Source organism: Glycine max, chromosome 16 (assembly GCF_000004515.6).
Source record: "Glycine max cultivar Williams 82 chromosome 16, Glycine_max_v4.0, whole genome shotgun sequence".
NCBI lineage: Eukaryota > Viridiplantae > Streptophyta > Magnoliopsida > Fabales > Fabaceae > Glycine > Glycine max.
The window spans coordinates 23,310,185-23,333,501 of NC_038252.2; the positions used below are offsets into that span (position 1 = coordinate 23,310,185).

Genomic DNA, 23,317 nt, shown 5'->3' on the forward strand with positions numbered 1-23,317 from the left:
CAAACATATACACCGAGGCATAGTCGGGTTTTGACACTACTTGTATAACAAATAACACCAAACATAATAATAATCACAAAAATTTACATAAAATGTAATAAAAAAAGAGTTCTAATAAGAATTTTCCTTAAGGTATATTACTAATACTTCAAACTTGGGGTGTTCCATCTATCACACAAAGCATTTAGATGCATAAGCATGGTCATGAACACAATCACCCAAAACATTTAGTCACCCAAAAATTCAATGGATGAAGCCCATTATAATGAATTAAACCGGTGAGGAAGTGACAAAGAGAACAAGCTTTTCTCCAATTTCAAACGGGCTAACATCACTCTTCATTGATTCATCATTCACTTGTAGTTAGTAGTGGAATGGAACACTAACATGTACACAATATTGATAGTCCCATTTGGGGTTAGAAATGCCACATTTCCATGGATGAGAATCCTAACCTCTCCCTCCCTTGTGCCTCTTTCTCTTCCTTTTGGGAATTCCTTAACCAAATCCAAGTCGTCATCTAATTCTCCATTTACACCCCCTTCCCAAAAAAAAAAAAAAACACTACATTGTTCACTCTCATTGTGTTTATGTTTACTTTCAAGTACATTGCAAACACATAACTTGAGGCCAAAGTGCTCCATGAAATCATGAAATTAAGACAAGATAAAATAAGATATAACCTTATTCTATTTATGTTATCCAATCAAGAAAATTAAGTATATAAACTTAATTTCAGCATAAAGTGATCACAAGAGTTTTAGATAATCAAATTCATTCTAACCCATTGATATATGTTTTTTATCATCATGTCTCTAATTTGAACGTTAGAGTATTTTCATAGATACATCTCACTATCGTATAAAGAAAAAGTGAAGGGAGGAATAAGAGTATTTTCTATTAAAATGATCAAAAATATAATCCAAGTAGAAAATATTTCAATTATTTTATTGCATTTAATCAAAATAGCATTTACTTTTTTTTAAATATAAAAAGTATTTATACAACACATTAATTAAGCAATAAAATAAAATTAACCCATTATTATATTTTCTTATCCTCGTCAAAAGCCAAACATCAATAAAACTCATGGTACATCAACACCAGTTTTACCAGTAACCACACTACTCACATCACAACATTCTAGTTTTTGTTTTTCGAATAAAAATAATATCACTTTGTTTGATTTCTGTTACACTACCAGCCAGCCGAGTCAAGGAAGGAAGCGACTGTTTTTGGTCTCCCCCTCTTTCTCTGCTTCTCCGTCCGACACGACGCCGTTTGAACTCTCATCTTCTTATTCTTCACTTACACTCCACGCATCAATTCTCACAATTCCCAAAAACCCCAAACTTGGCTCTTTCCCCACACCACCCTCGTGCCGCAAGATCCAAATCCCTGATCCCGATCCCACGCATCACTGAAACCAGAAAATAACCAAAAAATGGAGCAATTGAAGACGATCGGTCGCGAACTCGCGATGGGATCGCAGGGCGGGTTCGGGCAATCAAAGGAATTTCTCGAGCTGGTGAAATCCATCGGCGAATCGCGCTCGAAGGCCGAGGAGGACCGCATCGTGCTGCGCGAGATCGAAACCCTAAAACGCCGCATCGCGGAGCCCGACATCCCGAAGCGCAAGATGAAGGAGTACATCATCCGCCTCCTCTACGTGGAGATGCTCGGCCACGACGCGTCGTTCGGCCACATCCACGCCGTCAAGATGACGCACGACGACAGCCTCCTGCTGAAACGCACCGGCTACCTCGCCGTCACGCTCCTCTTAAACGACGACGACGACCTCATCATCCTCATCGTCAACACCATCCAAAAAGACTTAAAATCTGACAACTACCTCGTCGTCTGCGCGGCTCTCAGCGCCGTCTGCCGCCTCATCAATGAGGAGACCATCCCCGCCGTCCTGCCCTCCGTCGTCGACCTCCTCGCCCACCCGAAAGACGCCGTGAGGAAGAAGGCCGTCATGGCGCTGCACCGGTTCCACCACAAGTCGCCGTCCTCCGTTTCACATTTGATCTCGAATTTTCGGAAGAAGTTGTGTGATAATGACCCTGGCGTAATGGGTGCTACCTTGTGCCCTCTGTTTGACCTCATTGCGGTTGATCCTAGCCCTTATAAGGATCTTGTGGTTAGCTTTGTGAGCATTCTTAAACAGGTTGCGGAACACAGGTTGCCTAAGAGCTATGACTATCACCAGATGCCGGCACCGTTCATTCAGGTCTGTCATGCGTTTGATCTGTGAGAAAATGTGCAGATTAAAACCCTGTTTACATGGACTCTTACATGATTACTTGTAGGAGAAGAAAGTAGGAAGCTAAAATGAATTGGGTTTATCCCTTAAGCTAAAATTAACTTGTGCATTTTGGTTTATGGAGAAGTTAAATGAGAGATTTTTACAACAGTTAAGCGTGTAAGTGCATGTTTGGACCCAAATTTCCTTCTTCATTTGGTGCATTGGAATTCACAAAAGTATTTTCCAAACTTTAATTTAAACATAAGTGCATCCAAACATAAGTTCATGTTTGGATTAAAGTTGGAGAACCCAAAAGTACTTTTAGTCTGCAGCAACACTTTTTTTTTTCTTGATTTGGTGTATTGGAATTGGTTATTATGCATTAGAATCTGCTAAAGTACTTTCAAAACTTCAATCCAAACATACAGTTGATTAAAGCCTGTGGGAGAAATTCAGTTCATCATCTTACGTTTGTATTTTCTTCTCCTTTAAGTGCTTATGGAGAAGTTTATCCAAACAGGGTCCAAGTTGCTGAAAACATCTGTGTTGTTGAATTGCCTTCTGATTTGAGCAAATTTGCAGATTAAGTTGCTGAAAATACTTGCGTTGTTAGGGAGTGGCGACAAGCAGGCTAGTGAGCAGATGTATACGGTAATTGGGGAAATAATTAGGAAGGGCGATTCATCGAGTAATATAGGGAATGCTATTCTTTATGGGTGCATATGCTGTGTCTCTTCCATATATCCCAATGCTAAGTTGTTAGAAGCGGCTGCAGATGTCAATGCGAAGTTTTTGAAGGTTTGTTTTTTGGTGGTGGTGGAAGTGAATTGTATTTGAATTTTGTGTATAATGTGTTTGTTAATGGGCTATGTTGTGTTACATGTGTGTTGATGTTATGTGGGCAGAGTGACAGTCATAATCTTAAGTACATGGGCATTGATGCGCTTGGTCGGCTGATAAAGATAAGTCCACATGTTGCAGAACAGCATCAACTGGCTGTCATTGACTGCTTAGAGGTGAGGATCTCTTTGTCTTGAATGCTGAAGAGTTAAGATGGATGGCTTTTGCATAGCCTGGTTTCGATTTTGGTCTTATAAATTGTTGTATGTTTGTTCCCCTTTATGTTAACTATTTAGAAGGTTGTTTTTCTTTTAATGTAAGTTATTATTTATATATAGAAAATAACAGCAAATATCTCTGTTATGTGGATGACAAATAACTATTTTTTGTGAAAAAATTATAGAGCATATGCAAATGCAAAGAACATGTGATGTTATCTGTATAGTCATGTACTGATGATTTTTACATTTCTGAAAGAAATAAGCATTTGGAATTGTTATATGTTTGGATGATCACCTGTTTGCTTCAGCATTAAACTTACACATTCAACAAATTCTGGAATTAAATAACATATGCTCTCTAAAACTTATGTGTTCTTAACAATTTTGCAGTTTCTGTTCTTTGTCTATGAAGGTTTTTTATACTTGTATCAGAGACCGTTGGCCATTTCCCATTTGTGTGTTGTCTTGGAAATTCATTATGAAAGATTTATCCTCTTGCACACAAATTCAGAAAGAGAATAAATTGTTATCCGGATGCGTAAGGATGTGGTCAGGCTGAAAAAAATGCCTTTGTCACATCTTTTTTTTTTTTGGAAGGCTGAAAAATATATATATTATTGATAAAACAACCAGTACCAGTGGTACCAGAAAATATAAATACAAAGCACCAAGGTGCTACCCTCCAAAAAGACCATCAACAAAGCCATAAAACAGCCAGATCCAACCCCAACTAGGCAACGAAATTGGAAATATTAGAGGACCAATAGTGGAAGCTAGTACTAAACTTTTTATCCTTAGCCTTTAACCATGACCAAGCTAAGAAAATAGCATGATCCATAACTTTACAGGGATCAAAAGGTTTTCCTTGGAAAATCAACAGATTCCTATGCTGCCATATAGAACTAATTAAAGCAATCCACCACCCACATCTTGTACTGTGATTCACATTTGCCCCAAACCCCTCACAAAACTGATAAAAATGGTGAACCGGGTTAATGGGAAGGGGACCTACTACCCGAACCCAGCGCATAGATTCCCACCACAGGCCATTTGTCAGCTTACAGTTTAAAAACAAATGATAAACATCCTCCTGCACACAGCCACATAAGGAACAGGTGTCTTCCTGAGTAATAGCATTTCTTCTTAGAAGGTTGACCTTGGTAGGTAGTCTATTTTTAAGTAATCTCCAACAGAAGATCACAGCCCTAGGGGGAATATTCAGCTGCCATATAGTCTTAAAGATATTGCCATCAGAAAATACTGAAGTGGTGTTCAAGCATAAGCTATAGACTGATCTAGTAGTATATTGACCATTAGATTCAGCCAACCATAGCATATTATCTTTCACCTGCCTTTGAATAGGAGCAGAACTAATTTCCTCCATAAACTGCACAGCCAACTGGCTTTCATGATCAAAGAGATTCCTCCTCCACCTCATGTCCCACCTCCAGCTATTATTATTAAAATGTCCCATTTGAGAAATGTGGTCCTTTTGCTGTCTACTTATGTGGAAAAGCTGATTATACTTCTGCTGCAGAGTGTGCTGGTCCCCTAGCCATTTATCAGTCCAGAATTTAATATTCTCCCCACTCCCAACCTTCCAAGCCAAGTTGTCTTTAAAAATACTGCAGTCCGACTGGTGATACAGATTTCTAATGTCTCTCCACCAGTGGGAAAAGCCCCTTTTGTCACTAGCATTTTGGAATTCTGACCAACCATCATATTTTGAAATTAAAATTCTGACCCAGAGCTGCTGTTGATCAGATGCAAAAGCCCATATCCATCTACCCATCAGAGCTAAATTGAATTTAGAGATATCCTTTATCCCCAGGCCGCCCTTTGTCTTAGGCAAACAGATATCATCCCATTTGACCCAAGGAATTTTTTTGTGATCATTGTCCCCACCCCACAAAAAATTTCTTTGGAGGGATACCGGCTTTTTGACTACCTTCTGAGGAATTTTAAAAAAGGAAAGGAGATAAATTGGAAGGGCATTAAGGACAGAATTGATAAGAGTGATCTTCCCAGCCATGAATATATCTCTTTGAGCCAATTTGGCTAATTTAGACTTGAATCTAGAAATAAGAGGCTCCCACACCAGCTGGCTAGATGGATTAGCCCCAATAGGTAAGCCTAAATAGAGGAAAGGATAATCCAGCTGTCGACAGTGCAAATAATTGGCTGCTTCCAAAGACCAGTTGACTCCACCCCCTATTATCCCAAACTGACTTTTAGCAAAGTTAATCTTTAAACCAGAAGCTAGTTCATAGCCTCTTAATAAGGCCTTTATAACAAGAATATTCTCCCACACAGCCTCTCCTACAAAGACAGTGTCATCAGCATACTGCAAAATGTTGATAGGCTCCTTTTTCTTTCCAACCAAGAAGCTTCTATAAAGGTTTTTGTGGACTGCTTGTCTCATCATACCAGTAATACCTTCACCTACAATATTGAAAAGTAAGGGAGCTAGGGGATCCCCTTGTCTCAAACCCCTTGTAGGGGAGAATTCCTTAGAAGGGCTGCCATTAATCAAAATAGATATAGATGCTGAGTGGAGGCAAGCTGATATCCATGATCTCCATTTTGAGCAGAAACCCAACCTGAACAGCATGTAGTCCAGAAAAGACCAAGAAACTGAATCGTAGGCCTTTTCAAAATCCACCTTGAAGATCATCACAGGTTTCCTATTCCTCCTTGCTTCCTCAACCACCTCATTGAGAATCACAATACCATGAAGAATATGCCTTCCTTTAATAAAGGCTGACTGCCTTTCATCAATTAACCCATTCATTACAGACCTCAGTCTGTTAGACAGCAACTTGGCTATAACTTTATACATACAACCTATCAAGGATATAGGCCTATAGTCATTGAATGACTGAGGATGAGTCAACTTAGGAATTAAAGCCACAAAAGAAGCATTGCTTCCTCTAGGAAAGCTGCCATGAGCATAGAACTCATCCACAAATCTTCTAAATTCTGGACTCATGATGTCCCAAAATTTTTTTATAAAGTTGAAATTAAAGCCATCTGGTCCAAGGCATTTATCACCTCCACAACTCCACATAGCCTCCTTGATCTCTAGATCAGAAAATGGGACAATCAGCTGCTCTCTGTCTTTGAGAAATAGATTTAAAGGGGACCCCATCCAAATAAGGCCTAGAATAATCCTGTTCAGTAAACCTGGCCTGGAAATAATTAACAGCTGCATTCTTCACTAAGATAGGTTGCTGCACCCACACACCATCAATAGAAATACCTGGAATAGCATTATAAGCTCTCCAGTGATTTATTATTCTATGGAAATACCCAGAGTTATAGTCCCCCTCCTTCAACCATGATATCCTAGACTTTTGTCTCAAAAGTGATTCCACAGCAATTGAAGCATTCCATAAATCCTGCTGAAGGGAGTTTCTGATTTTGAGCTCTTGATCGGATAAAATACGATTAGAAGCTAAATCCTCCATCTCATTTAGTTTCTGCTGGATGCTGGATATTTTGTTAGCATCAATTTTCCCCTCATCCTTACTCCACTGTTTTATAGCAGCTTTCAAGTTTTTCAGCTTATTTTTTAAAGCAATGCTCCCCCAACCTCCCTGCTGATCATTACACCATGTATCCCTCACCATTTTCTGATATTGATTCTGCTGCAGCCACCAGTCAAAAACCCTAAAGGGCTTAGGACCCCAATCCACCATATTAGTTTGCAGAATGGTCGGACAATGGTCCGATAAATCCCGTTGCAGAACATGTTGGCAGCTCTCAGGCCACACAAATAACCATTGATCCGAGACCAAGAATCTGTCAAGCCTACTCTTTACATAACCATTAGGCCTAATCCAAGTATAGTTAGAACCCACTGATTTAATTTCCTGGAGCTCCATATCAGAGATCCATTGATTAAAAGCTGAAATGTCTTGTGAGTCTACCCTTCTTTGAGATAAACTAACCCTTTCCTCTGAACTTCTAATACTGTTAAAGTCCCCAAGAACACACCATAAACCCCTTGAGTTAGAGACTTTTAGCTGCCATATATCATCCCATAATGCTTTTTTCTCAGCAAAATCACATGGAGCATAAACATTGACAATTATCAACCTCTGGTTATTGTGAGTGCATCTCCCTTCAAGCATTAAAAAACTTCTTCCTTTCTCCCTCCTTTCAACCTCAAAAATAGAGTTATTCCACATACAAAGCAGCCCACCAGCAGCTTGCACAGAAGGAACATAATCCCACTGAGCAGTGGAATTCCCCCAGATGGCATGACAAATATTCTTGTTAAAATTCTCCCTTTTAGTTTCTTGAATGCACACAAGGTCCACCTTGTGTTTTGAAATCAGCCTTCTTATAGCAGTCCACTTAACCCCCCTCCCCAAACCTCTGGAATTATAAGACAGAATTATCATGATTGTGATTTTTAACTCCCCTCTCTGCTGCCATCATAACATCCCTGTTCTCCATGTATAATAACATCCCCTTAACCTTGCTGTCATCTTCCCCACATGATAAACCCATTTCCTTTAGAAAATAAGAGTGAGTTTCTCTGCTGCCTTTGTCACATCTTACAAATACATTATGAAAAATTTGGCAAAATTCTTAGTAAGACAATAAGAGTGAGTTTGTTTAAACTTAAAAAAGTAACTTTAAAATATGCGCTTTTTATATAAGTGCTTTTTTAAGAAGAAGATGGGTTTTGCTTCTTAAAATAAGCACAAAACTGATTTTTTTTAAGCAGAAACAGTTTAGATAAACACACTAAAAAAACAGAAAGCTGCTTATTTTATTAAAACAAGAACTTATTTCAATAAATAAGTTTAAACAAACTGGTCCTAAATTACGTGTATGTTTTGTAAAATAGTTTATTTCTACCAGCTTTCTAAAAGAGCTTTTTGGAAAATAAGTTGTTATATTTGGGAAATTAATCTTTACCAAAAATGCAGTCATGGAATAATGCCTGTCATGTGTCAGATTCATCGAGATATAGAACAACGTATAAGTTATCATGCTTGCATATCCACTCCACCATTTGAGTCTCCAACAATTATTCCAATAATTACGACAAATGTGCTCTGATACGGAAGAATCAAAATATGGAACATCCCTAAATGCTCTCTCTCTATATATATATATTTTCTTTTTTTCTGTATTCTATCTTTCCTGAGTTGTAAAATAAGGATGATCATTCATCAGTGCTTTCAGTAACTAAACAAAGAGTAAGCCAGGTGCGTAATCAAGCTCCCCCTGTCTTCCCTTGAAAGGGAATTTTTGTTCAGTTCTCCTTTAAGGAAGGTTCTCAGATATTGTTATTCGTGATATTGATCCAATTTGGTATCTTCGAAATCAAATTTATACCATTGTCGAATTAATTATCGATGAAAGATTTATCATCCTTGTAGAAGCTGCATCACTAATCGCAGATGTTTGGACATCTTTAGGAGTTGAGTAACTGCCAATTGTTATTTCAATTTATTTAATTTTGAATTAATATAGAATAAAATAGAAAAAATATCTTCAATACCTGGATTGACTATGAGAATCATCCTAATTTTAATCTATTAAATGATCCTCCTTGTGTTTAGTAATTAGATGTTGCCCCTCTATCTCTCTGTTTATCTATTTTTTCTACCAAATTTTAATCTGTTAGATGGTTCCACTTAGTGGTTACTCACCAATTGTATTTGAACTCAAACAGATTTTGCTTTTGAGAACTAGTAAAGAATCTCAATTGGTCTTTACTCTTTAGAATGACACACTTATTTGTGAGATTTTGGAATATATTTCAATATTTTAAGTTAATCCCAAACTTTGCAGTTCAGAACTTCAAATTAAATTCAATTTGTATGGTGCAGGACCCTGATGATACTCTGAAGCGAAAAACTTTTGAACTACTCTACAAAATGACCAAGTCTTCCAATGTCGAAGTGATTGTTGACAGAATGATTGATTACATGATTAGCATAAGTGATGATCATTATAAAACATATATAGCATCTCGATGTGTCGAACTTGCAGAGCAATTTGCTCCTAGTAATCATTGGTTTATACAGGTAATGGTGTTGCTGCATTTATGTTCTTGATTTTGAATTATTTATGTTTTGCAAACATTCATTGATAACCAATAATACCTTGTTCTTTGATTTTGCAGACCATGAATAAAGTCTTTGAGCATGCTGGAGATCTTGTGAATATTAAGGTGGCCCATAATTTAATGCGATTGATTGGTGAAGGATTTGGAGAGGATGATGATGCTGCATATAGTCAGTTGAGATCATCTGCTGTATGTTATTTTGATAATTGAACCCTTTTATTGTGTATATGTCCACTACAGAATTGCTCATGTGCATGCACATGTTACTGAACTGAAGCTGTTTTCTGAGACGTAGGTTGAGTCATATTTGCAAATTATTGGGGAGCCAAAGCTTCCGTCAGCATTTCTTCAAGTAGTTTCTAACTTTCTATCCTTTTTTTTTATGTTTTATATTTCCCCACTTGTTTTACTTTTCAAGGAGTCAGATCTGTCTTTTAGCATAATATGTAGTACTAATTACAGGTAATCTGTTGGGTTCTGGGGGAATATGGCACAGCTGATGGAAAGTATTCTGCTTCCTATATCACTGGGAAGCTATGTGATGTTGCAGAGGCATATTCAAATGATGAAACTGTTAAGGTATTTATCTAATTCCAATTATTTTGTTTTGTATTAGTGAAATCCAACATTTTACTGATAAGAAGAGGGGAAAAGTTATCAAATTAACTTGCTACCAATTTGAAATTAGACATAACTGGACTGATTTTGAGGCATAATCTAAATTTCCATGTAAGTATAGCCAATAGATTCATTCCAGTTTTATTGAGAAGTTTTTGTCAGGATTTTCAATCTTTTGCTCACACCTGTTTCTCTTCACTTCAACTGATACACATTCTCAAGAATCAATTACTTCAGTTTACTTCTTTTAGATAGCTTAAATGATTCTTGTCCAGATCTGCAATTTGATCAGTGTTATTAGTTTGGCATGAAAATTAGGATAATTATTTAATATTAAAAATACATGCTTGGACAGGCATTATCCCCTTTCTGATTGAATTGGCCGCGCATGAAATAAGCTATATTGATTGGTATTATTCTAGCAGTTACATTTCTAAAAGTACATGCTTGGACAAGCATCCCCTTTCTGATTGAATTGGCTGAGCATGGAATAAGCTATGATGCTTGGTATATTCTAGCAGTTACATTGCTATGTTCATCTCATTGGAGAGATCCCAGTTGTTTCTTTTCCGTGTAAATGTGTGGATGTGTTAGAACAAATAAATTTTAATGCTTTTTTAATGAAATATAATTGATGTAATGATATTCTATATTGAAGAATACTAGCAATACACTCTTTAACACCCTTTTAACACACTATGATTGACTGTTTGGATAATGAACCAATAATAGTGTAGGTAGTATTCCTCCTACCTCATCTCATTTTTTGTATTCTTGATTCTGAGTTAAGAGTGTAATGGTGTTGCAATTGGTGTTAGATGTTACAAAATTGGGAGCACATTATAGTACTACTAATCCTTGATTTTCGTCCTGACTTCTGCTATGATGTTCATCTTGTTAGTTGTATGACCCTTCTTTGGCCTTAACCCTTTGTTCTGGTCTAATATACCAATTTATTCAATCTTCCGGTCTGAACAATTTTGAATTGGTACTAACTTTGCTTGATGTGAAGGCATATGCGGTTTCAGCATTAACAAAAATTTATGCATTTGAAATAGCGGCTGGGAGGAAAGTTGATATGCTACCTGAGGTAATTGCTGAAATAATTTAGGTTAAAGTTCTGTGTCTCATCTGTATCATGGGCTTTCTGTGATGGAAGTGAATATTTAAATGTTATACATCTAACCTGTGACTATGCTTTGTAATGTATGTACATCTTTGTCATCATACCAATGAATTGCTCCGATGATATTGTGTTTGATGAATTCTTCTGACTTCTAAAGTGTTGACAACTGCATAAATCTTGTTATTTACATGGCTATTATAATCCATGAAGTTTCAAAGTTCAGTTTGTTTGATAATTTAACAAAATATTTACTCTGAGAAATATGAAGATTAGTAACATGTTTGGTTTTGCTAATTTCTTTGGGAGTTTTTTTTTTCTCAAATGCTTAGTAGCATTTTTTATATTATAAGCTGTTAAATTTATAAATTTATTGGAAATTCTTCTTTCTTGAGTTATATATGTTCTTAATTTTGAACCTTGGTTTTCTTGTGAAAAAGTTGTCAGTAAAATCCTCCACCAAATGCTCCATAATTAAATATTTGTTTTCCATTGTATTATGCGAATGATTATTATCTAATATCATTTTTCATGTGGCTAGGCTGTTAATGAAAGAATCCTACTTTCTTTATATATAATACAACGTGATGCTGATATTTGACTGATACAGTGCCTGACAGTATGAGTAACTTTTTCTTGTCTACATGCAGTGTCTATCTTTTATTGAAGAACTATTAGCATCCCACTCCACTGATTTGCAGCAACGTGCATATGAATTGCAAGCTCTTATTGGTTTGGATGCACGAGCTGTTGAAACAATAATGCCCCAAGATGCAAGTTGTGAAGATATTGAGGTTATTGTTAATGTTTTTCCCTTTCTTATATTATTTTAAGATTATAGTATTATTCTTAGAAGTGAAAATTGGAGACCATACCATACTTCAAGTCACAGTTTAAGTATCCTGTGTCTCATACTAAATGACAAAGAAATAGTGGGAAATGTAAACATAGGATTCAAGTAGGAAAAATGAAATGGAAGAAGTGTTTCAGGTGTTATTTGTGATACAAAGGTACAACTCAAGTTGAAGGCAAAATTTTAGGCGTACAATGTTGAACAGCAATTAATGTTGAGTGGTAAAATGTCAATAAGAGAATAAACTCAGTTTATCAAAGATGTGGATATTGCATTGGATGAGTGGACGAACTAGACAAGATAGGATTAAAAATGAATGTTTTAGGCTAGTCCTATGGGCTGGTTCTGTTAGTTGGTGGAGTTATGGTTGGTTAGTAATTGTTAGTTTTGCTTCTGATAGAATGAGCAAAATAAATAGATAGTGAGAGAAGACTGGGGACATTCAGTTTAGAGTGAAAAAAAGGTTTTGGGGAGAGATCTCATGCTCTGGAAATTGTGAGAAGAACACTTGTATTCTTTCTTTGTTAATAAACACAATATTTTAGAAGAGTAGATCAGCTGAAGGGTATCCCAATTGCTAGAGGTAGAGGGAAAGTGAGAAAAACTATAGGAGAAACCATCAAGGATTTAAAGGTTTGTAGTTTGTAAATATGATTTATGATGAAATTATTTGATTTATGTAGCTGACTTCATCTAGGTGGGAAAACACTTATGATAATATTTTTCCTGTTTTCATACATAATGCTTTGCTCACTTTTTTGGTATTTAGTACATGGAAAATGTGTGGTCAAGAAAGGTCTCTTCAAGATATTATATTTCAGCATTCAGACTTAGACAAAGTTATGATTTCAGTAATTGCAAGTTATTCATATTTCATACCTTCTATCAGTTATAACCATCCTATCATAATTAATTTCTGTAGCTGTATGATGACCAGTGTTATTAATGGCAGATGCTGGTTCATGGTGGCGAGCCATAAATCTGCCATGAAAATATGATGGATAGCATTGCAGGTTATGGCAGATGTGTGATAGCTACACACACACATCCAAACAAGCTAACAATATGTCAAAGAACAGCAAACTAAAAATATCACAATTCAAAAACTTTATAGGCAAATATCGTAAGTCTCATAACATAAGTTCACTAGAAGTAAAAAACCCATCAAGTTCAAATAACAACAAAATAATGGAAAATTAAGACAAACTTGAAAAATCTAATCCCCTTCCCAACCCTAACATGTTTTTTTTTTCTCCCTTGTCATTTAGTGAGGCATATCCCTCTTCTCTTCAATTCCCCACAATTATTTTCAAATCCAGATTCTTCATTGTCTTAGTCAATTTTCTTTTTTCCTTAAAAGGTTTAAGTTGCACCCAAATCTTTCTTAGAAGTTTACCACTTGAGGCTCCTTTCTTTTCCTAATTGTCTGCGTAATATATTTTCTAGGCTCTCCAATCCATGGAGACTTATAAATAGTTTCCCAATTTAGAGTGTGAACGAAGTGTTTTCTGATGTGTGTAATACCCACACATGTAATCCTTATTTTTATAATCAAGATAGGATTTAATTAAGGATACAAAGAATAAAGTCAATCCCAAATTTCTCGCATTAGAAACTTTACACATTTCCATATTTGCATTATTTCAATATTATAAGTATAGAAAGGTTTTATTGTAATTGTGTGTAGTATCACACATGTATACTCTTATTTATAACTGAATAACAGTACAATTTAGGGAAACATAATCAAGTCTATTAATGACAATAATCCCCAATTATCAATTAATGATAATTCCCTAATTATAGTAATCAAAACATGTTTTCAACACTCCCTCAAGTTGGAACATATATGTCATATGAACCAAGCTTGTCACATATGTTGTCAACACGAGAACCTTTGAGGGATTTAGTAAGCATGTCTGCAATTTGGTCACCGGAGTTGACAAAGTCGGTGATGATTTCTCCTGAGAGCACCTTCTCTCTCACAAAGTGACAGTCAATTTCTATTTGTTTAGTCCGCTCATGGAAGATTGGATTTGATGAAATATGGAGAGCAACTTGATTGTCACATAACAGTCTAGTATCCTGAGTGTCTCCAAATTTTAGCTGTTGGAGAAGTTGCCTAAGCCATGTAATCTCGAATGCAACTGCTGCCATAGCACGGTACTCAGCTTTAGCATTGAATCTAGCTACTGTTTTCTGCTTCTTGCTCCTCCAAGAGATCAAGTTCTCTCTAATGAGAACACAAGTGGACCTCCTATCTGATGGTGATCCTGCCCAGTCAGCATCAAAATAGCGGACAATTTTGGCATTGCCTTTATCTCCATATATTAATTTGCAACCTGGTGCATTTTTGAGGTATCAAAGGATTTGTATCACAACATTCCAATGACTATCACATGGTTCCTTCATGAAATGGCTAACCACACTGACTGCAAATGTGATATCTGGTCTAGTGATAGTAGTGAGGTAATTAAGGCTGCCTATTAGACGACGATATCTTCCGGGGTCTTTCGATGGCTCCCCCTGACTCGGAAGAAGCTTCATATTAGGATCCATGGGAGTATCGCTCGGGCGACAATCAGCCATACCAATCTTGGTTAAAATGTCTAAGGCAACTTCCGCTGGGAGATGAGGATCGGGCAATTTCAATGCCAAGGAATTACCAGAGGGGGCCCAAGTCCTTAGTCTGAAATTGACTATGAAGGTGAGACTTGAGGCGAAGGATCCTCGCAAAGTCATTGCCAGTGATGATGTTGTCATCAACATATACAATGAGATAGTCACAATCTAGCTTTAGAATGAAGGAAAAATACCGATTGATCAACTTCACAACGAGTCATGCCTAACTCAAGCAGATTGGAGCTGAAACAACCAAACTAGGCATGGGGAGATTGCTTCAAGCCATAGAGTGAGTGGCAAAGCTTACAGACAAGGCGAGAGTCATCGAAGACTATAAAACCGGGTGGCTGATCTATGTACACCTCTTCTTGCAACTAACCATGCAAGGCATTTTTGATGTCCAACTAGTGAAGAGGCCAATGTTGGATTGTGGCCATAGCAAGAAAAAGTCGAACAAAGGTCATTTTGGCCATTGGTGAAAAATTGTGGCCATAATCAAGACCAGAAAAGAGTATATCCCTTAGCCACTAGGCGAGCTTTGTAGCGATTAATAGTGCCATCTGGTGCAATCTTCATTGTATAGACCCGACGACACCCAATAGTGGAGTTGTTGGGAGGCAGGGGAACAAGCTCGCATGTGTTGCTGGCATCTAGCGCAACCATTTTTGCTAGCATCACCTGTTGCTAATTGTGGTCAGCCATGGCTTCACCTATAGACTTTGGAATAGACACAGAATCCAAAGATGAGTAATAGGAGGGAGATAAACGGTCACACTAAAGAGTAAAAGCCTATAAAGGATTGGGATTATGAGTGGACTGAACACCTTTGTGTAGGGCAATGGGAAATTCAGATGTAGGCAATGGTGGTGGACAAATGTTTGGAGTAGATGATGCTGGAGGACTAGTAGGTGGTGCTACCAGTAGTGCCTGTGTCCGTCAGTGGTATGTCAATAGTGGAGGTGGACTTGGAGCAGGAGCAGGAGCAACGAGTGGTTCTGGAACAACAGGTGGAACCTCTAGAGGGACATCTTCAATGGTGGAAGAAAAGAAAGGAGTAGTCTCAAAGATTGTAACATCAGCAGAGACCAGATATCGTTGAAGTTGAGGAGAGAAGCATCGGTAACCCTTTTGGAGGCAGGAGTAACCTAGAAAAATACATTTTAGAGACTTGGTAGAGAGTTTATTTCTACCTGGAGTGAGATCATGGACAAAACATGTACTTCCAAACACATGGAGGGGACAAAATGAAGGTCATGTTTAGGATTTAAGATGGAATAAGGAATTTGATTATTGAGAACCAATGAAGGCATGCAATGATTCAGATGACAAGCAGTAAAAAGAGCGTTTCCCCAAAGCAAAGTGGAACATTATAGTGATGAAGAAGGGTGCGAGCTGTTTCCACCAAGTGACAATTTTTGCGTTCCACAACAACATTTTGTTTTCGTGTGGGCACATGATGTTTGATGAAGAATCCCCTGCGAGTATAAAAAGGATTGAAATTGGGACGACAAATATTCTTTTGCATTATCAATTTGTAAAATTTTAATTGAGGAGCCAAACTAATTTTGAATCTCAGCAAAAAAACTTCGAAAAATAGAAAAAAACATCAGAACGATTCTTCATTAGAAAAACCCAAGTACAACGAGGGAAATCGTCTATAAACGTGACAATCAAAATGTCCTAATGTGGAACAGACTCGATTGGGACCCCAAATATCAAAGTGAACTAAGACAAAAGGTGACACAACGTGCTTATTGACACGAGAATCATAACTGATACGATTATGTCTACCTAGTTGACACAACTCGCACTGAAAGGACATAACATTAGAAAGACTGGGAACTAATAGATGCAATTTATCCAGATTCGGGTGGCCAAGGCGTTGATGTATGAGAGCTGGAGATGCATATGAGACATAGGCAACTGAAGGCGTAAGCTGATATAATCCTCTAGACTCATGTCATGCTCCAATCATTTGTCCTGTGCGTCAATGCTGTACAAGAACAGTATTATTAACAAACCGGATAGAAAAATCAAGAGTGCGGTGAGTTTGCTAATAGATATTAAATTAAAAGGACAACCAGGAACAAATAAAACAAAATTTAATGAGAGTTGAGGAAGAGGGTGTGTTTGTTCGATGACTCGGACTTTAATTTGAGGGTGTTTCTGGAAAAGTGAAGGAAGAGAAAATAGATTGGTACCAATCATATGATTAGAGGCACCAAAATCAAGAATCCAAGGTCCAAGAAAGGAGAACTGAGAAACAAAGGCTACATGATTACCAGACTGAGCCACAAAGGTAACAGTTGATGCAGGTTTGTTGGCTGCTCGAAGCTCATTATATTCTGTAGTGGAGATAGTAATATCTGAGGCAGAGGTGGTGACTTGGGCTACATTAACTGATTGGGACAATTCCCTAGCTTTGATGCGACAATTTGCTTCAACATGATCCTAGTTCTTGCAGTAGTGGCAGTGAATACCACGACCTCCACAATGAGAGGAGTGAGAGACAAGGGCAGAGGAATCCCCGGTAGAAGTGGAAGAGGGTCCAAAGCTATGTGAAATGGAGAGACACAACAACTATTCCTAAACTAAGTCATAGGTAGGAACTATGGGGTTCGATAAAATCTGGTCACGGACTGCCTTAAGGTCCAGTGAGTCCAGCAAAAGCAACCACCATGAAGAACTGTCCGTGTTGTTTGTAAAAGGTCTTTGCATCAGTAGTAAAGGGCATAAGAGTAGAATATTCCTCTGAAACAAGTGGTGGCACGTGAGATTCGCACGTCAGAGTCTGGTGGCGCGGTTGGCGGTGTTGGGTTCACCGGAGGGTGACGCTTCCAATCGATGGGTCACATTGGCGAAATAGCAGCTGGGTGGCAGCACAGTTATTGTTCATGCGACAAAAAAAGGGCAGGCTGCGGCTGAAGGAAAGTAAAAAAAGAGAAGAAAGAGAAAGGGATAAAATAACCTAGAAATCTACTGATACCATATAGAAAGGGTTTAATGTAATTGTGTGTAGTATCACACATGTATACTCTTATTTATAACTGAATAACAGTGCAATTTAGGGAAACATAATCAAGACTATTAATGACAATAATCCCTAATTATCAGCTAATGATAATTCCCTAGTTATAGTAATCAAATCATATCTTTAACAATGATCATATATTTAACACCCCCTCAAGTGGAGCATATATATCTTATGAACCATATTTATTACAAAAGTAGTGCACGTGAGCCTTTGAGGGATTTGGTGAGTATATCTGCCAATCGGTCAGTGGAGCTGATGAAGTCAGTGGTGATTTCCCCATGAGAGTACCTTTTCTCTGATAAAGTGACAATCTTCATCAATGTGTTAACGTGTTTAGTCTGTTCATGGAAAACCACTGCAATCCTGGTCTCTTTTCTTAATCGCCAATGTCATTTTTCCTAATTTCAAAGCATGACTATCCCTTTGTTTTTTTTTTGCTCAGCAAAAATAATATGATATATTAATTGAGTACCAGGGGTACTAGTAATACATATTACAGTCCAAATTTGGCCCCATGACAATGCATTAGACCAAAGATATGAACTATATATAGAATATTACAGAAATCCTTAGTACTAGAAAATGCTGTAATAATCTATCCTACTCTATTGAGAAACCCTGCTCTAACATTGGAAGACCAGTAGTTATAGTGAGTGTTGAAATCCTTTTCCAAGTTTGTAAGCCACGTCCATAATGTGAAAAGTGCATCATCTAGGATTCTGTTGGCATTTAGTGAACCATTGGAGAAAATAATGTCATTTCTTTGCTTCCAAATGGTCCAAGTCAGCGTCAACCGCCACCATTTCCATCTAGTAGACCTCATTCCCTCTGTCACCCCATGTATGTGTTGGAGGAAATATTGCCTTGGGTGATTTGGGAAGGCCCCAGACAGATCTACCCAAGACAAGGATTCCCACCATACTGGAATTATCTTGTGACAGTGAAAAAATAAGTGACCTGCGCTTTCCTCCACCTCGCTGCAGAATGGGCAAGTTGCATCTTCAACCTGAATCTGTCGAGTCTACAAATTTGCTCTAGTTGGGAGTTTATCTCTAATTAGCCTCCACGCAAATATAACAATCTTAGGCGGCAGCTTAAGCTTCCATAGCTCCTTGAATGCTCCATCCTGTTGGTGTTCAGCTATTTCCCCCCTCAACACACAATAAGCAGATTTTGACGTGTATTCCCCACTTTGATCTACCTTCCACACCCATTTATCACCTATGTGCGGCTGAATTGGGTGACGTGCAACCTCCGATAAGAATGAAACCGCCATCTCTATTTCATTATCAAACAATGGTCTTCTCCACCTAAAATCCCATTCCCACCCCGCATCTTTGAAGGCCCCCATGTGCTGTATACTCCGGTTTTGCTGTGTAGAGATACTAAATAACCTAGGATATCTTGCAAGTAGCGTGTCCTCATCACCCATCCATCTATTCTCCCAAAATTTAAACTTGTCCCCACTTCCAACCCTCCATGATGTTGTAGAATTCATTGTGTTCGTACTGTGGGTGATTAAACATAACCTTTAAATCCATCCACCATGCTGATTCACCCCTTCCTGAAGTTACTTCACTTAAACCCCTCCAACCCTCATATTTTGAGACCAATACCTTAGCCCACAGCTCCTTTTGGCTCTGAAATAAGCTCCATCTCCATTTGCCCAATAGTGAGATGTTAAAAGACTTAATGTCTGACTCCCAGCCCCCTCAGCTTCTTTTGGCAAGCACACCGTTTCCCATTTTACCCAAGCTATTTTACTTTGCTCGTGATCCCCACCCCATAGGAACCTTCTCTGAAGTCTCCCAAGCTTGTCCACCACCTTCTTAGGCACCCTGAAAAAAGATAAAAAGTAAATAGGAATGGACGTTAGCACTGACTTTATGAGAGTCACTCTCCCCCCAAAAGACAAGTGTCTCTGCTTCCATTTTGCCAATTTTCTCTCACACTTAGATATGATAGGGTCCCATGTCTGAGATGATCTCGGATTTGCTCCAATAGGAACACCAAGGTATGTGAAAGGGAATGTCAACAAACTACAATTGAGGTATTCAACGGCAACGTTTTTCCACCCATCCGACACTCCAAAAGCACCAAACCCACTTTTAGCAAAATTGATTTTGAGGCCTGATACAAGTTCAAAAGCCCTCAGCATTGCTTTGATTGCTCTAACATTTTCCATCGATGCCTCCCCAAAAAATATTATGTCATCCGCATACTGAAGCAAGCTAATCTCCACCTTGTTTTTACCACATAAAAATCCCCTAAACAACCCCTTCTCAATCGCTTGGGACATCAATCCACTGAGTGCCTCTACCACCATATTGAAGAGGAGAGGAGATAATGGATCTCCTTGTCTAAGCCCTTTCTAAGGTAAAATGATAGGATCCACGTGGCAGCAGAAGATAGGACACCAGAACAATTAATTCATCACACCACAGGTGGTCCCAGGATCTTATACGTCTATTCTAGAAGGAAGGGCACAAAGGGAATTAGTGGCTGAAGTTGTTATTGTTGATATGACGTGTTGAAGGGAGAGAGCATCATGGCTTTTTCATTCCTAGTTATAAGGAGTCAGAAAGGAATTTTAGGGGGATCTTGGCATTTTGGCTTTTAGTGCAAATAGGATAGAGAGTACTGTCCTCTCTATTGAATGAGCCTAGCTCTTGGCAAATCCTAGGGGTTTGTGATTCCTAAATTCTGTACTGTTTTCCCTTTTCTCATTATAATAAAGCTCTCTTTTCCACCCCATTGATTCATAATTACTGTTTCATTATTATACTATTCATTGGTTCGTATCATAAAAATTGTGCCGAAGGGCTACCATTCACCAAAACTGAAACCGATGCTGATGTCAGACAACCCTCTATCCATTGGATCCATTTCGAACAGAAGCCCATTCTTCTCATCATATAAATTAGGAATCCCCAACTCACAGATTCATATGCGTTCTCATAATCCACTTTGAACACCAAACATGATTTTTTGAAACATGACTATCCCTTTGTAATGTACACAATTCTGAATACCTCCTTTGTTCTTATATATTGGAACCTAAGTTTTCCTCATCTACTCATATCTAGTATTTTCTTAGATATCAAAATCTCATCAAATAGCTTAGTGATTCAAATGATATTCTATTCTCCTATACATTTCCAAACTTCAATAGGAATATCATCAGTACCAACAACTTTACCATTATTCATCTTATATTCTGGCTCTCCAACTCAAATTCTATGATGGTAAGTCATTGTATTTGTCCTCCTGGATTTCTAATGCTTCCATATTATTGAAAAGCTATAAAAATAGTTCTCCCTTCATGCCATTGTAAATCTTCTTTGGTGAAAGGATGCATCATGAATTCACAATTATACATTGTCTACATCTCAACTGTTCTGTAGTTGCTTTGCTGGTTTGCTTAGTGTGGTTTTCTTCCTGTAGTCGAATTCTATTGCCACTTTAATTCAAAATTCAGATAACGGAATCTCTTCTTCCCAAATCTTTATTCTTGTCTGTTTTAAACTTTGATGGTCATGGATCTGTCAATTAATGTCTTTTCCTGAAACATTTTTTGACCATTGAGTTGTTGACATGTTTAACTTTTTAAATTTGTAACATATACATATTCTTCTATTTTCACTATAATGTAATAATGTGCTTTTGAATGATGCATATCACCATATGAACCTATTTTTCTGACCTAAGATTTTTGTGTTGAATCTTCTATGCAGGTTGATAAGAATCTTTCTTTCCTGTATGAATATGTCCAGCAGTCTCTGGAAAGGGGTGCTCTGCCCTACATTCCGGAGGATGAGCGCAATGGAATGGTGAATGTGAGCAACTTCAGAAGCCAGGATCAACATGAATCTGCACAACATGGTCTGAGATTTGAGGCATATGAAGTTCCAAAGCCTCCAATGCCGTCAAAACTTGCTCCAGTTTCACTTTCATCCTCAACAGACCTTGTTCCAGTACCTGAGCCATTGTATTCTAGGGAGACTCACCCGATCTCATCAATGGGAGCATCAGAGACAGGATCCTCAGGGCTTAAGCTGAAGCTTGATGGTGTTCAGAAGAAATGGGGTAGGCCAATTTATTCATCCCCAGCATCATCTTCCTCAACTTCTACTTCCCAAAACTCAGTGAATGGGGTGACTCAGATGGATGTTGCAACTGCTGTAAATTCAAAAGGACGTGATAATTATGATAGAAGAAAGCAACGGATTGAAATTTCTCCTGAAAAGCAAAAACTTGCAGATAAATTGTTTGGTGGTTCAACTAAAACTGAGAAAAGATCATCAACTAGCAATAAGGTTCCAAAGGCTAGTACTAGTGCTGCAGACAGAACTCAGGAATCAAAAGCCGCAGCTGTACCCAGTGAAGTAGCTCGGGAGAAAACTAATCAACAATCTCCTCCTCCAGATTTGCTTGACTTGGGAGAACCAACTGTCACTGTTGCACCTCCCTCTGTGGACCCATTCAAGCAACTGGAAGGACTTCTTGACCCAAACCTTAGTTCTACAGCAAATCGTAGTGGTGCTGCTGTTACGAATGCACCAGATATCATGGCACTCTATGCAGAGACTCCTGAAAGTAGAGAGAGCGGCAGTGGTGACTATTCTATCCCTGTGAGGGGGGATAATGTGAATCTTCTATCAGAGTTTTCAAATGCAGCTGCCAGAGGTACTACTGTAGAAACAACAGTGACGCCTTTGTCACAGTCTGTAAAGGGTCCAAATGTTAAAGATTCTTTGCAAAAGGATGCAAAAGTCAGGAAGATGGGTGTGACACCCTCAGGTCAGAACCCCAACTTGTTTAGTGACTTGCTTGGCTAGTCTGATTGAAAGGACAATTCTAAATCATGATGTTTGAGGATAGATTACCTTGCAACTTACCACTCGTTGGAGTTTCAGAAACAGTTGGGTATCATCTGATATATGCAAAAATTGAATAATATGATTTGTGATTAGGCATGGATGATTTCAGCCACCCAGAATTGGGTGATTCAATTAGCAGGAATGTCTAAACCAGGTAAGGACTTGTTCTAGGTGCAGAATAGCTTTTGTTGAAATTGAATGCATGGGGATTTCGTCCATGCATTCGAGTTTTGGTTCAGTCTAGATTCTGAAGGAAAGGTACCGCTGTGCTCGGTCATTGCATTTTATACTTTCATTGGAAGTTCCAGGTCATCCTTGTTATATACCAAAGCTGTACTATTTTTTTTGTCACAATTTTGTGCATTTAGCCATCTGTAGTGTCAATTTAATGGTTTTTTAAATATTGAGAAGCTTGATAATGCGGTCAAAATCAGTTTGAGTATGCCACTTGTATACGTGAAGAATGAGTTTTAATTTGGATTATGTAATTATATATGGATGGTCATAAATCTGGATATTAAATTAAATTAGAATTATATGGTAAAAGTCAGTTCTTAAACTCGGACCATACTGGTTTGAGTGGTCTGATCGAGAATTGGCCTGGTAACCAGTCCATTAATTCTAAAAAATGGAGAATTTTAGAATCGGTAAGGGTTGCCAACCAAAAATGGTAAAAACCGGTGTAGAAAACATGTTTGACTGGTCTTGACAAATAACAGTGGTTTGGAGTATTTTGTTTTGTTTTTCGCTGCCATACATATATATGCTAGCATAATTTTTTCTTTTATTA

General features: G+C 38.0%; 1 protein-coding gene across 1 annotated transcript; it reads left to right on the top strand.

Moving 5' to 3' along the window:
* The first annotated feature begins 1,094 nt into the window (after positions 1–1,094).
* LOC100806914 (AP-4 complex subunit epsilon) lies at positions 1,095–22,878 on the top strand. Its single transcript, XM_003547822.5, has 10 exons — positions 1,095–2,233; positions 2,831–3,046; positions 3,154–3,264; positions 9,159–9,356; positions 9,455–9,586; positions 9,693–9,749; positions 9,860–9,976; positions 11,028–11,105; positions 11,789–11,932; positions 21,382–22,878. The coding sequence occupies exons 1-10, from the start codon at positions 1,445–1,447 to the stop codon at positions 22,483–22,485; spliced, it is 2,946 nt and encodes a 981-aa protein (XP_003547870.1). The 5' UTR covers positions 1,095–1,444; the 3' UTR covers positions 22,486–22,878.
* Positions 22,879–23,317: the final 439 nt, after the last annotated feature.

What these genes read in the sequence shown, in the direction of transcription:
- LOC100806914 (XM_003547822.5), top strand. Translation starts at nt 1,445, where the DNA reads ATGGAGCAATTGAAGACGATCGGTCGCGAACTCGCGATGGGATCGCAG. An exon ending in GTAATCATTGGTTTATACAG is followed by an intron (nt 9,357 to 9,454) that starts GTAATGGTGTTG and finishes TTGATTTTGCAG; the next exon opens with ACCATGAATAAAGTCTTTGA. An exon ending in AAGTTGATATGCTACCTGAG is followed by an intron (nt 11,106 to 11,788) that starts GTAATTGCTGAA and finishes GTCTACATGCAG; the next exon opens with TGTCTATCTTTTATTGAAGA.